We start from the raw sequence: 15,033 nt of genomic DNA on the forward strand, positions 1-15,033 counted from the left end.
TTTTACACAGATTTACCTGAAAAAGTGTGCAAGTTAAGTCTGCATCTCACTAATTCTCTACTAGTGGACTAGTATAAGCAGCTTTTTAGCATAATGGTTTGTGTAGCCAATTAGCAGAGTATTAGCTATAATAGATAACATTCTTACTAAGACCATATTAATTAGAGCTTAAACACAGCTAATCTGAGACCTATATTGAATTCATATTATTATGTAAGCATAATGCTTCCATATGCAAGTAATTTCCTTCAAGGAAAAGGAAATCCTAGCATCTGAGGTAGAAATATGCAAATTTTAACAGATACTTGGAAACCACTTAATGTTTTCTAAAACTTGAGTGTTCCAGGCCATATTACAAATAATAGTAAGATTACGAGCAGCAAAGGACACCAAAAATTGAATACGTGTTAAATTTATTGGAACAGAAGGAGTGGAATTACCATCTAAGAAAATTTCTGCAAGGATTTAATGGATTTATGTAACTGCTCCTCATTTTGCTTGGAGTTAGACCCTACTTCTGGGGTTCTCTAGTGTAACTTCTTCAGAAAAAAACCCAAAACACTGGTGTGTCTCTATGCCTACGTTTTTATTGATCCACATGAATCCACCAGTTTTGAGACAAACATTCTCCAAAATTAATTAAGAATCCTGTATAAATACAGATTTAAATTTCATTTTAGTTGCCTGGGCTTGTGGCCTTCTTATCACTTTGTTCAGCAGTTGTGTAATACAACCAAAGCTTAATAACTCTCTGGTTTATCAGCTACCTGAAGGAAACCCTTAGGCAAAAACATATTACATTTTTAAATCACAGATAATCGTGAAACTAAGCAATTGCAAATTTACAAGCATAGAAAGCTTCATATCAGAACATGACATCAGCAAAACTTCATACTGCAACAAAATTAAAACGCCATGATCTTGACTTCTGCTACCAACAGTAGCATCGCTGCCGCTAGTAGTAAAAATCCACTAATAATAAGCCGATATGGTCACAATGTTCTGTTATCTACTTACACCGCTGAGAATTATTGCCCATCTGTATGCCAGAAGACAAGTGCTTCTCATTGTGACTGAAATGAAGTGGAAGAATGAGGGCTAATATGTTCCTAAATGCTCATGCCAAGAGTCATATTAGTGACTGGGGGCTCACTAGGCATGTCATCTCTGTAGCTTCAGATGCAGAGTTGGCAACCTTTTGAATTCATACTCCCCTCTCCCATTGTCATTGAAAAGCTGTTTTCATAGTTGTAGTGTCTTTTTAACTTTGTTTTTTGTTTTGTTTCCTTTTGTAATGGTACCTTTTCAAAAACTGTGGGATATCTAAATATTAGCCGTACTCTTCCATACCTAAAAATGGCAGTCAGCAGTGTTTTAAAATATCTCTTCCCAATCTATGCATCATTATTTTGGGAACATATACTTTAATTTCACCAACAGAGGTCAGTAAACCACTGAAAGAGAACCATAAGTGTTTGGCGAGAACACACCCTCGTCAATCTTTCTAACATCCCTCTGATAGTTTTGTTCAAAGGGCTTCAGTAAATATAAACTTAGTTAACTAAAATTTAAAAAAAAAAAAAAGAGAAAGAAGCAAGCATATGCTTATGCACACAGGAGAGTGAGTTTTATTAAAGATATGAATTACACAAAATACTACATTGTTAAGGATCTTTCAGCATTAGAATATATTTCATACACCTGTTATGAAGCCAGTAGCATACATACGTGCACAGGTATAACCACTGCTAAATCAATTTGTCGAGGTTAAAACAGGCTGTGACTGTAGTACTCTGATCTGCTGAATTCTACTTTTCAAGCTTTGTGCTGTTGAAAACCAACCTAGTGTGGAGAGAGTATGAAGAGGAGGATCCCAGAGAAGTAACATTTAACGATATTAAAATACCAGATAGAAGTGCAGGAGAAACCAAGAGCTGTCACTGACTTGCTCATTTTGGCAGTAACACTCAGCTAATGGAACTATATTAACACATCATTTTCCGACGTTCAGCTGTAATGAAAAGCTATTTTTACAAATCATTACTTTCGGTATATGGTGTTTCAGCCACGTGGCTTCTATTAGTGTGCAGGGGAGTTTCACAACTAAACCTGCCTGCGCAGTACTGAAAGCGCACCTTTTATGTTGAGCTAATCCCAGAGGGGAGTCAGCACTCGCACCCGTGTCCTTTTGACCTTTATCCTTTTAATGCATTTTGCCTCAGTAGCAGAAGGTGAAAATCTAGTTTTTATGTTTCAAAACAGACTGCTTCAACAGTAATTCTCTATGAAGCTAAGGAAAGTAACATAGGCTCCTGTAGAAATGTTGAAAGTCCCCAGTTCAGCCACCAACAATAGCTTTACAAATGTATTTTTAGAACCGCTTTTCTGGTAGCCCTTTGAAGCTCACCCGAATGGCCTCACTACCACCCCTCTCAACAGCTGCGAGCATGCGAAGCCACTGGAGTGGAAGATGTTAATTATCATCAGCTACTGGAATTTCTCCAGGGACCACTTGTGGTTAGAAACATGCTTCCCTGAAGAACTGCGCTAGGCACTGGGATCATCTCTCCTGTAGCTTTACCCTTGTCCCTCCTCTTAAGCCAAAGAAACCTCCCATTCCAAAGCAAAACTCCCAATCTTCACTTCTAAGTGTTCTTCTGTTAGGGCAGGATTGAGTGATTTTCTCAAGCAAATTTAAGATTAAATTAAATTACACTTAAATTAAGTGCAAAACCTTTTATTTCATGGAGTTCAACAATAGGGATTTTCATGTATATGTGTTTCCCACGGACTAGGTGTAGCATATGTACAGATTTTGATTAGAAACTGGAGAAACAAGTCTAAAATGAAAAACAAACAAAACCAGAAAACAGCCAAAATGATCGACACAACTGCAGTTGATTTTGTTTTGTCTTTTTTCTCTCTGACAAAAAGTAATTTGAACTTCCTTTATATGGCCAAGAAAAACCTATGCACCTTCTCCCCATGTCATCAGAAAACTGCAAGCACAAAAAATGGTCTTTTCCCTTCTGCTTTACCTCCTGCTATTCAGCAGCATTTTGTGTCCAAACTAGTTAGCATCAGGAGCTTGATGTGATGTCCGCAAGTGAGATATTCCCCACAGGGATCCAAAATAGTAGATGAGCTGGCAGAAACATCTCCAGAACAGGAAATAACATAAACCCAACAGATTCTAAGCCTCGCCCTTTGCTGTGACTACTACAAAGCACCTTTAATGACCGAACACAGCACTAAATGTACTTTGTAGATCCCTCTGTGGTAGTTAAACCTAGTAACAGGCATCACGCCCATAAAAGGACCCAGCCAGGTCAGTCTCTAGCTACAGAGAAAGTAGGATGAATCTGCAAAACTCTACCCCCAACATACTAAAATGGACATTTCTCTTGCCCTTTGCTATGGATGAGAAAGGCATGTGTTTCCCCCAACTTTACAGTGACACAGGGAGTCTTTTCTAATAATCTAAGGGAGCTGAAGAAAAAGAGTCACCCTGCTCTCCAAGGATGCTGCCCCTTTCCTGCAAGGGCACAGGAAATCCCTGTGCACTCCCCAGGAGGAACGGGTAAGCAGGAAGAAGGAAGCCAAATGTAATGGAAAGTAAACATGTCAACTGTGAACAATTACCAACTGCAACTAAAAAAAAAAAAAAAAAAAAAAAAAAATTAAAAATCCTTCCTTCTTGTATTTAAGGGCAACAAGTACAGTGACATTTCAGTTATTCAGTGTTTACAGAGCTACCCCCTCTCCTCCCATTACTGGCGAATTCCCTTCTATGTGTTGTTGTATTGTACGCTATCTCCGGATCACACCAAAGACAGTGATGGAGTAGATACAGTCAAGATGAGGGATTGTTTAATTCTTCCAAAACGGTCACTACTTAATGGCATAGACGTATTAACTGCAGGCCTTTACAAGCTAGAGACAGCAAGAGAATACATGTTCCCCAGCTGGTATCAAGAGTAACAGTGAAGGTAAAAGTGAGCACACAAACACAGAACTGTTATATACAAAAAAAGTTTAATTGAAATACCTGTATAAAAAATATGATCTCCATACATTTCACACTGTTAAACAGAAAAAAAAAAAAAAAAAAAAAAATCCAAATCCAAGCTGCATAAATGCAACCAGATCACAGAAACACAGCTATTAAAATAAATTAAGGTTTATGACTCTGCCACTCTACCTTCCAGAGCCAATGCACGGAGACTGTACAATGTCAATAATTTAAAATCCTTCCAAACAGCATTACTTTACATTTCTGGTACAATAATACCAGACAAAAGGCATACTGACTAACTTTAAAAAGTCATTCTATTTCCCTTAAATTAAGACTTTGTACAACAATTTTCCATCTTCCAACAAAAATTGATAAGGTCAGAAAATTTTTTTTGTCCTTTTTTTCTTTTGTCCTTTTTTTTTTTTTTTTTTTTTTAAACAAAAGTTGACAGGAATGCAGAAAAAAAGTGCCATGGGCAAACCACTAGAATTCCCATGGGGAGAAGGAGGGGAAAGCACAGTGTTGAATAACTCTAACCGAATAAATTAACCAAATAAATAGCCACAGCTGAAACCTGTGGGAGGTCTTCTAAATTCCAAACAATAAATAACTGTATAGTACATGGGAAAAAATGAGTTTACATAAACACATTATACAGGTATGGAAAAAAAAGTCCTTGAATATTGCATTGATTGTGCATTCAACATGCCCATACATACTTTAAGACTCGCAGGGTGACAAAAGGCCAGGGGGAGTTGAGAAAGGGGCTTCTCATGCCCAATGGTAGAGATGATTAAAGGAAACATGAGAAAATGTTTCTGATAATAAAAGCTGATATACCTGTTCATATTTCTGTGCAGGCTATAGGAAATATTTTGAGCAGCAGAGGTGGGTTGGATTTGGAAAAGGACCAGGGCGGGGGGGCAGGAGTGAAATGTCTGTGTTCAAGTATTCCATCACCAGTGGATGGGACTACTTCATTCAATCACCGAACATGTTCTCCAATGCATCATAGGAGCTGCTTCCTCCAGCACTGAGTCTAAAGGGAGCAAATTCCTATAATGAACTGGATCTTCTTTGGACATACACAGCTCAAAAAAGAAAGTCCCACTGAAGCAGCTTTCAAAAAGGCACTCAAAAGCAAATAAAATCTAGTCCAGGCTCTATGAGAGCAAAAAAGTTTACCATGTATTCAAGAGGTCACTGCTTTCTTAATAAGGTCAGTCTTTGACTAAGTACTGGCCTGCATCTCCCAAACATCAGCGTTTCCAAAGGAAATCTCTCATTCCAAAGCAGAAACCAGCAAAGGGGGAAAATAAAATCAAGTCCCTCAGACAAAGATTCAACTACAGAATAATGAATGCATTTTTCTAGCCCCTCCTAAGTATTGGCAGCAGCACTGTGGTCTTTCTGCTTGTAGCTCCCCTCCCAGTGCGAGGTCCTTAGTAATTCACAGACTCTCATTACTTGAACTTGTGCTAGACACATCAGTATCAAGGGTCCGTAGCCTTATGTCACAGTCCTCAGACTTCACTACTTCAGATTTGTGCATCCATTGATGGTCAAAAATTTGCTCAAGTGTTGGTCTGTCTGAAGGCCTCAGTGAAAGGCACCATTTGATCAGCTGTTGACATTCTGTAACAAAAAAAACCAAGAAAAGGCAATTTTAGACTAGGAAAGCAGAAAGAAAATGCTAAAGAAAGGAGTCCACCCATGCAAGGTCAAAGGTCTTCTATTAGAAGAAAAAAAAGACTTCGCTTGTACAGGGGTCAACTCACCAGGTGAAATTCTTCTCCTGAAGTATAATCGTCCCCTCAAGATTTCTTCATCTTGCTCAAAAGGGATGTCTCCGCAAACCATATCATACAGCAGAACTCCCAGAGACCATACTGTTGCTGACCTCCCATGGTATCTGTGGTATCTGATCCACTCTGGAGGGCTGTATACTCTTGTTCCTAAAAGCAGGAGGAAAAAGAGAAAAATGTAAGTCAACATTTAGAGTGTTTCCCCATTGTTCAGATCATTCTAGCAGCGATAAAATTAAATTCATAAGCTTATCATGTGGTAGTTAAAAAAAAAAAAAAAAAGAAAAAAGCTTTAGATTTCTCATGTTCCAAAGCCATTAGCAGTGTAACGTCAGGTCACCCGCGGGGTTACACCACCACCAGACTTGGCCCATCCGGTCGTGCTATCCGCTGCAGGGCCCAGTGCAGCCCATCAGCTGACTGTTTACCGAGGCAGCTCCTCTCACTGACCACGTGGCGTCTGCAGCATCGCACCAAAAATAGACACAAAAGGACAAAGGGGGCTGGCGGGCAGGGAGGGGAGGTGAAACCCCGCTCTGCCCGTGTGACACCAGGCTAATCCGCTTTATCCAATTCCGCAAGCCGGTAAACAAAATAGGGCCGCTTACCATTTCTACATTTATAAGCTCTCCCCCCGCCACCCTCCTTCACTGACTCTGCCCCGGTGCCCGCTGCTCCCCGGGTATGAAACAGAACCGGGAGCTGGGTGACGTGACGTGCGGTGGGGGCTTCGGGTTTCACAACAAACAGATGTGAGTGTGGCAGCTGGTGAGGAGGAGGGGAGGTAGGGAGGAAAAAAGTCCCCCGTTACAGCAGGGCTGGGGGAAACACTCCCTCTGTCACACACTGGCTTATTTCCAGCCTTTCCCCCTCCAAAGCGCTGAGGTGGGCTCCAAAGCTCACATCCCGGCTTTTCCAGGGAGCATATGTATCCCCTTCGCTTTAAAATCTGCAATGCGGGATTTCCAAGACACTAGTGGAAAGGGAGGGGGGAGCTACCGCTTCAAGTTAAAAAAAGCGACGCATATAAAAACTGCATATCCACACATGGAAACATCTGACACTGGCAGAGCCTCTGTGTAAACAGATCGCCCTCTAGGAAAAAAAAAAAAAAAAAAATCGTTTTTTCCAAGACAGAGAAACATAAACTGCTGCGTCACTGCCTGGAATCGCTTCTTCCCTACGCAACTGAACACCCCTAAGCTGCTTCGAGTCCAAAGGTTTCCATTACCGATAGACCCGATATGAACCCCTGCGTCAGCCTCAGGGCTCGCTACCGCTGTGTGCCTGGAGTGGGAAAAACGGCAGCTGCGGGGAGGGCATCACCCGGGCGGGAGGGTGGCAGGGGTCTGCCCCAACCCGCGCTGCCCCGGGGGCTGAGGGGGGTGGTCACGTACCGTCGAAGTCGGTATAGACTGTGTCCCTGAGGAGGGCCCCCGAGCCGAAGTCGATCAGCTTCAGCTCGCCTGTCCTGAGGTCAACCAGGAGGTTCTCGTCCTTTATGTCCCGGTGCACCACGCCGCAGCCGTAGCAGTGGCGCACAGCCTCCAGCACCTGCCGGAAGAACCCGCGGGCCGCCTCCTCGTCCAGAGCACCCTTCTCCGTGATGAAGTCGAAGAGGTCCTTCACCAGCTCGGGCCGCTCCATGATGATCAGATAGCCGTCGGGCCGCTCGTACCAGTCCAGCAGCTTGATGACCCCTCGGAAGCCGGAGCCCACCTTCTTCAAGAGGACGATCTCCAGGGGCACCATGACCCCGCTCTGGACAGAGAAGGGGGCGCGGGTCAGCGGGGCGGGGGAGGGCGGAGGGGCGGGGGGAGGGCGCGGTCGGCGGGCCCCCTCCGCCGCTGCCGCAGTCCGAGGGGCGGGCGCGGCGCTGCGGCGGCAAACCCCCGCCAAATTCCCTCCCGACGCAGAGGCCGCGCCAGCGGGGCGGGCCCCGCCGCCCACACAATAGCCCCGCCGCGCCGGAGCCCCGCAGCGCGCCCGCAGCCCCTTCCTCATCCCGGTACTTACAATCGTGCCCCAGTCGGTCACCCTCTCCTTCACCACATGCTTCACGGCGACCTGCGGAGCGCGGAGGAAAAGAGGCGCGTGAGCGGCGGCCGGGAGGGCACCGCCTGCGCCCGCAGCCCCCCGCGCCGCGCTCCCGCCGGCCGCCATCCCACGGCCACCCCCCCCGCGTCCGCCCGTCCCGCGGCTCACCGGCAAACCGTCGGCGATCCTGCTGCCCGCGTAAACGGTGCCGAAGCCCCCGCTGCCCAGCACGGAGCCCACCTGGTAGACTTTGTCAAACGGCTCCTTCTCCACTTTCACTGGGGAAACGAGAGGAAAACGCACCGCGTTAGTGCCCGCAGCCCCGACGCGCTACGCCAGGAATTGAATAGTAATAAAAATGCCCACTGGGCGCGTATTATGCGCGCTGCCCTAGTTCTGCCCAAAGCTTTTTTTTTTTTGGTACTAAATTAAAAAAAAAAAAAAAAAAAAAAAAGAAAAATCTTCAATTTAAAGGGCACCCGAAGTTCCGGGGACAGCGAGGCGCCGGCCCCAGCACCCGGTAATGCGGGGCCGCTCCGCACTCGCAGGGGAGACCCCGGCGCCGGTCCCGCCGTACCTGGCTGGAGGATCTTCACGGGCAAGTGGTCCATGCTGGTGGGGCTGCAAATGTGAGCCAGCGAGCCAAACTTGGAGAGCAACATCTTCCGAAAGAGGGAGGGGGGGAGGGAACGGCGGGTTCTCCGCGGCGGCACCGCCGGCGTCCTCCCGGCGCGGTTCTGCTCCCCGCGGGGCCGGCGTGCCGCTGAGACTCTCCGCGCGGCTGTTTCCTCGGCCGGGCACGGGCACCGACGGAATCCTCGGGGGTCCCCAACGACGCGGGTCCACGCGGCAGCCGCACTAATTCCTCCGGCGAAAGGCTGTTGGAGCGGGCGCCGCTCCCAACGGGCGAGAGCCGCTCGCGGCGCGCAGGCAGCAGCGGCAGCAGCAGCGCTTGGCGGAGGCAGTCGGGTGCGCTCGGAGCCCGCCCCTGCGGGGGCCGCGGCGGCGGAGAGCGGGCTGGGCGCCGCAGTGGAGCCGCGCGCGTCTGAGCCGGCGGCGCCGCCGAGCCGCCTCTTAACTCCCAATGTTTTGGTGCGGGCAGAGCGCGGCGAGCGCACCCAAGATATCCCTCCGCGGGGTACGGGGGGGGGGGGGGGACACCTCTCCCCGCCGCCACAGCCGGCTCCCTCCCCTCTGCTCCGGGGCGCCTGCGGTGCGGCGGTCGTGACTGCAGCCTCCTGTCCCGCCCCTTCGTGCGGGCGGACAGGGGGGAAGACGGGGGGGGGGCTGGGAACTACTTATTTGTAGTAACCGGCGCGCAGCGTTACAGACTGTCTGAGGTGCGCATCACACATTAGAGCGAAAAAAAAAAAAAAAAAAAAAAAGGGCGGGGGGGCGGGGGAGATTCTTCCCTTTGCGTGAGCAGCCCCGCGCGGCCAATCGCGGCTCCCCTTTTGAAAGGGCTGCCGGCGGGGCCAATGAGGAGGGGCCTCATTTGCATGCGAAGAGCAGGGCCAGCCGGCTAGGGCGGGAATGCCGCGGCGCGCGCGGCACTGCCCGGCTCCGCCCCACGGCTGCGGGAAGGTCGCCCCGCTCCGTTTCGCGCCACGGCGGACAGGGCAGGGCAGGGCACGGGCAGGCCAGGCGAGGCTAGGCGACTCACTGCGGCGGGGCCACCGCCACCGCCATCGCCATCGCCGGGGTATGCCGGTCTGCGGCGCTGGCAGCCCCCGGCGCGGCGTGTCAAAGCCCGCTTACTCAGAAGGCCGGTGCTCGCCGACGTAACGCGTGGCGCGCTTCCCCCGCCCCTCCTTCGCCTCCCCTCTCGGTGCGGCCCAGCGGCGTGCCACCGCCGGAGGACGCCGGGCGCCCACCCTCCGCGCCTGTTTCTGTCGGTCAGCTTCCCTGTGCGGAAGCCCCGCGGGGCCGCTGCGGCGCGCCGGCGGGCGCCGGTGCTCCGCCGGCGCGCCTCGGAGGAGCTGAGGGCTTCCCTCCCTCTCCTCCCCCGTTCCGCCCGAGCGCCGCGCCGGGAAAGGACACGAAGCCGTTCCCCTTCCCCGGCCCAGCCCCTGCGTGGGCCCGCGGCGCCTGAGCCCGCCCCGCAGGGGGCGCTGCATCAACAGGAATCGGGGCGCGCTGCGGCTGCCGGGGCGGCCGCCCCCTCCCCGGAGGTGTCCGGCCGGCAGCGGTGCCGGGGAGCCGGTAACGCGTGCTGGGGCGCTGCCGCTGTGAGGCCCTTGGCCCCGGCCTTGCCTGAGGGAAGGCCCAGGCAGCTGGGAGAGGGAGGCCTGAGTGCACCCAGGGTATCTTGCCGAATGCCTGCCCCCAAAATCTGTGGGCAACTGGCTTAGAAATTACTTAGTGCTGGGTGGGTGTCTCGGTAACTGCTGTGGCAGTTACTTAGCGTCCTGCCGAGGTGCACACAAGCGGAGAAATGCCGTGCATATGCACGAGGCTGAAGCTCAGCCGGGAACACCACAATGTTTGTAGGGAACAGCAGCACTCTGCACCTCATCCCCGCATGGCCATCTCTTTGACAGCACTGCAGTCCTGGGCACTGCCACCCTTTTGGCAGCATCACAGTCCAGGGTACATAATGGCAGTGTCTCATGGCCCCTCAGTTGAAAACAGTGAAGTTGGAGATGCCGGTTCTGCACGGGGATCCCTAATGTGAGGGTATTTTTGGACGATCACTTGAAGAGTTGGCAGTCCTTCCTACCCTGGGCACTGGGAGAGCCTTGCAGTTGGCATTGTCTGATAATAGTAGTGCTGTAATCTCAGGCAGTCATGCCTATAAACAAAGCAAGGACTTTTAGGGAGAGGTAATATCTTTTATTAGATTAGACCAGCTGACGTAAAGGTCAAGTTTTCAGGCACAGTTTCAACCCTTCATGTCCCAGTATGTGGGGTTTTTTTGAAGCTAGATCAGTTGGGCTATAAAAGTTACTCTTTCTTGTAGAGACCATGGTATTTGTAGAGGAACCAAACTAAACCATTCAGTTTATTGAGCAGCTGAAGGATTTGGGAGGTTTTATGTTTACACTTTTGTTTTTTCCCCTGCAAGCTAATGATTTGGATTTATCAGATAAAGCAGCAAGAAAGCTATTCTTTTTTTCCTTAGTATTTGATATCCTGTCTTTTGGCTATTTTTAATCACATTAAGTTTTCAGCAAGTTTCTCCAGATAATGTCAAGTGCATGCTGTACGTATGTTTATTGCTGCTGAAATGTAAATAGGTACAAGCAGTAGGAAGATTTTATGATCTCACAATACATGTTCCAGGTTTATTTTAAAGAATTTTGCTGTATTTGCCTTTTGCTATAATCCATGTCAGTGATTTGTTATGAGTATTGTTGTAAATGGAGATGAAGTGTTTCTCACTTCTAAAATAAGATGTCTGGTTATTGAAATAGTAAATATTTTAATGGAGAAAACTGGCATTAAATATTAATATTCATAAGTGCTAATTATTTAGGGAATTAGCACTACAAGTAGTTACTAATTTCTGCTTTTTTACATGGTTAAGTGTGAAAAATCACACATGTATCACTAGTGTGCAAATGTAAAAGCATCAGGCCTTTTCATTCCAACTGCATTTGCAATTTCTGAAATCCATCTCTGTGTTGTCAGTCTATGGTACCTGCCTTGAACCTCTTCAAGAAAATAATACAGTTTTCTCAAAATCTCCTTGACTTTCAGTTGCAACTTCAGTTGTGTCAGCTTTAGTACTTTGAGTCTAAAGAGTACAGCATGGCTTTACACATCTACATTTGAAGAAAAATGGTAATCTAAAAAGAAGACCACGATCAATGTCTGGTATTGGTATAACTTCTGATTTTTATTTGTATTTTCACAACAGTGGAAAAGGAAGGGTATTTTATATTTAACATTAAAGAAAACAAGGTAAATACTGTAAAAAAAATGATAAGGGGGTATTTGTTCTTCGTTCGCTTAATTTTGGCAGACAGACATTTCATTTGTATACAGCTACAAGGGCTCTTGGTTTGACAGAATTATAGATGGATCCCAGACATGGAATTTACTCTGTCTTTACACATAAGCCTTTCATGGGTTTGTGGTGCTCCTTTTGATCTGGCTTGGAACATGCAGTTCAGTGGTCCTAAACAATTATAGTTGCAGAAATATTTTATAAACTAGTTTTGGCCTCTTTAGCAGTGGCTTTGCAACTATAAATGGAAAATCATTCACGGGTAGGATGCCAGTTTGTTCTTTGATGTACAAATCATTTTTCTGTGCAACAGTCCCTGAGCAGGCATGAGTTTGTCAGACACAGAAAATATGGAAGATCCATGGGAGTTTCTGCTTGCAGCACAGGGGCAGTACCACCTTCAGGCTGCCTTTTAATGTCTGTGTGGAGCCCAGTTCAAAGTTTGATGTGGCACATCATCAGGACCTGCACTGGTGGAATCAGTGTGCTCTAAGAGATAACCTGTAGCTGATGTAGGTCTTCTGGATGGGACAAAATGCATCTGTTTGCATAATGGGACCATAAGGAATGCAGCTAAGAATGCTCTAGCAGTAAAAGTCCATTAAAGTTGATAATATTGGTATTCTCAGGTCCCCCAACCTCCTAGTATGTCAAAGCTCCTAGCCATCTCCATGACCCTTCATTTGATTCTCTTCAATGTCTTTTATTTGGCGAGAGAACAAACTGAACACAGTGCTCCAGATGTGGCTTCATATGTGCTGAATAGAGGGCAATAATCATGTCCCTTGACCTGCTGGCTATGGTCTTGCTAATGCAGTCCAAGACGTGGTTAGTCTTCATTACCGCAGGGACACACTGCTGACTTTGTTCAGTTTGTGGTCCACTGGGTCCTCTCCCGGGGAACCGTTAGTCCCAGCCTGCACTCCTCTGTAAGTATATGCTCTCCCAGATGCAGGACCTTGTGTTTATCTTTCTGGAACATCAAAACAGATGTGTCTGTTATACATTCATTCAGCTTGTTGAGGTCTCCCTGAATGGCAGCTATACCTGCCAGTATATCAACAGCCCCCCTTGGTTTGGTGTCACCTTGTGCTTCCTAAGGGTCTCATCACGCAGGTCATGGATGAAAAAGTTAAGTAATATCAACCCTTGTACTGATCCAAGGGAAGGTCCCTTCCAACCCTAACCATTCTATGACTCTATGAATCATGTGCTAATTTGAATTCAAACAGTTATTAGCTACCCTTTGAGGCAAATGACCCAGTTAGTTTTTAACCCACCTTGTAGTCCACCTGTGTCTCCACAGTTTGGCTGCAAGGACCCTAGAAAACTGTATCACAGGCCTTGGTAAAGACAAGGAGAACAGCACCTACTACTCTAACCTCATCCAAAGAGCCTGTAATGTAGTTGTAGAAGGCAATCAGTGGCTGAACACAGCTTGCTCAAGATGCCCAAGATGGCTGTTCTCAATAACATTCTTGCATTGTGTGAATGGAAGTGGTTTCCCTAAGTATTTGCTCCACAATTTTCCCAGTGACTGAGAGAAGGTTGGTCAGCTTGTTATCACCCCGATCCTCCTCCTTGCAATTTTCTAAGACAGACATAACATTTTTATAGTTGTCAGAAACCTCTGATCACTGTGTCCTTTCAAAAAGGGACAGAGAGTGCCCTTCCAATGACATTTGCTAGCAGTCTTAGTACTCTCAGATGTATCTTCTCCAATTCCATGGACTTGTATTACGTTTCCAGCTTGCTTAAATAGACCCTAACTTGATTCTTTCTGCTTCATATAAAGCTCTGTGAGGCCTGAGAGCAGACCTTGCCAGTAGAAACTGAGACAAAGAAGACATTGAGTACCTGTGTGCTGTGTCACAAGGTCACCTGCTGTATTCAGCAGCCAGCCTAGCTTTTACTCACTCTCCCATTTTGCTGCTGTCGTTACTCTTGACATCCTTCAATTTTAACTGCACACAAGCAACAGCACTCTAATTCCATCCCCGCATCCCTGGATGATGCTCCTGTATTCCTCCTTGTCATGTCCCCACTTCCGCTTCCGGTATGTTTCCTCTGGGTTGTTGAGCTCAGTCATATTCACAGTGCCACAAAGGCAGGCCCCTGTTATGCCTGCCTGTTTACTTGCAAGTAGGGTGTCTGACTCTGCCAGGTCTCGCAGAAAGGTTGTAGGGTGCTTTATCAGCAATTTCACTGCTTTCCTTTTGATCATGTGGTAGCGATGGACAGGCTATGGGGCACTTGTAGAAATAACCTCTTGTCTGGTGGAGACACTTGTAAACTAAGGGGGTGAACACTGACCTTTTATCAGGGGAGTATTAATTTAAGAGTAGACAGAGAATGTAACCCCTTTGATTCTGCATGAGACCAATACTGGCATACTGTTAAAAGAAGGTAGCAAAACTGGAAAGGCTTTCGAGGAGAATACAAGTTCTAGTATCAGTGTCTTAAAACATGAAGCTTTAATAGCTCAATCTATTTTGTTTATTTGGGAGAAGGTTAAGAAGTAATCTCTTACCAGCACAGTCTAGAAGAATCTACGATTTATTTACTTTTTTCTCCAACTTAGTATTTCACAGCTCTGTAAGTTTCACATAGGAAGAGTTTCCCAGCCTGGGAACTGAAAGAAACCAGCAAACTATACAAGTAAAGTACAAGCAGATAGCAAATAACTGCGGATGTAGTCCTCTGTTAATTGAAGACCTTGTATTGAAACTGAATTTAAAATAGGGCAAGAAGATATGCTCAAGTTTAAAGAGAACTTATAGATTTGGTGCAGAATTTGCATTGGATACCATGACATTGTGTCAAGGGAAGTCAGTCTGGAAAGTCTCTGCAGCATTAATATTTATGACTTGAAGAGCATGGCTTTCCACTGAACTGAGTTCTCAGGACCTCATCTTCCACTGTTACACAGGTGGCACATTCTGTTCAGTAGAGAGATTGTACAATTTCAGCAGCTGTTTTCCCCATTGCAAAAATGTATTGGAGAACTAAAGTGAGATCAAGGAAGGGTAATGAGAATGACTGAGGATATTAAAAAACTCCTCTTTTGAAAGATTAGGCCTTTTTTCACTTTAGAGAGAAGATTAAGAAAGGTGATGCAGTAAAATAGTGGTCTAGGTACAGTAGATTAGATGACCGTGTTCTCTGTCATCTAACATGAGCTCAGGAACATCAAGGAAAATTAAAAGGTAACATTCAAAACTGATAAC

At 46.9% G+C, this 15,033-nt stretch overlaps 1 protein-coding gene across 1 annotated transcript; it reads right to left on the minus strand.

The window, feature by feature from the left end:
• Positions 1 to 4,164: 4,164 nt before the first annotated feature.
• PIM3 (Pim-3 proto-oncogene, serine/threonine kinase) lies at positions 4,165 to 8,993 on the minus strand. Its single transcript, XM_030479742.1, has 6 exons — positions 8,435 to 8,993; positions 8,026 to 8,135; positions 7,837 to 7,887; positions 7,218 to 7,581; positions 5,794 to 5,970; positions 4,165 to 5,650 (listed from the first exon to the last, which is right to left on the minus strand). The coding sequence occupies exons 1-6, from the start codon at positions 8,517 to 8,519 to the stop codon at positions 5,466 to 5,468; spliced, it is 972 nt and encodes a 323-aa protein (XP_030335602.1). The 5' UTR covers positions 8,520 to 8,993; the 3' UTR covers positions 4,165 to 5,465.
• Positions 8,994 to 15,033: the final 6,040 nt, after the last annotated feature.

The sequence above is a fragment of the Strigops habroptila genome, chromosome 3 (genome assembly GCF_004027225.2).
Source record: "Strigops habroptila isolate Jane chromosome 3, bStrHab1.2.pri, whole genome shotgun sequence".
Taxonomy (NCBI): Eukaryota; Metazoa; Chordata; class Aves; order Psittaciformes; family Psittacidae; genus Strigops; species Strigops habroptila.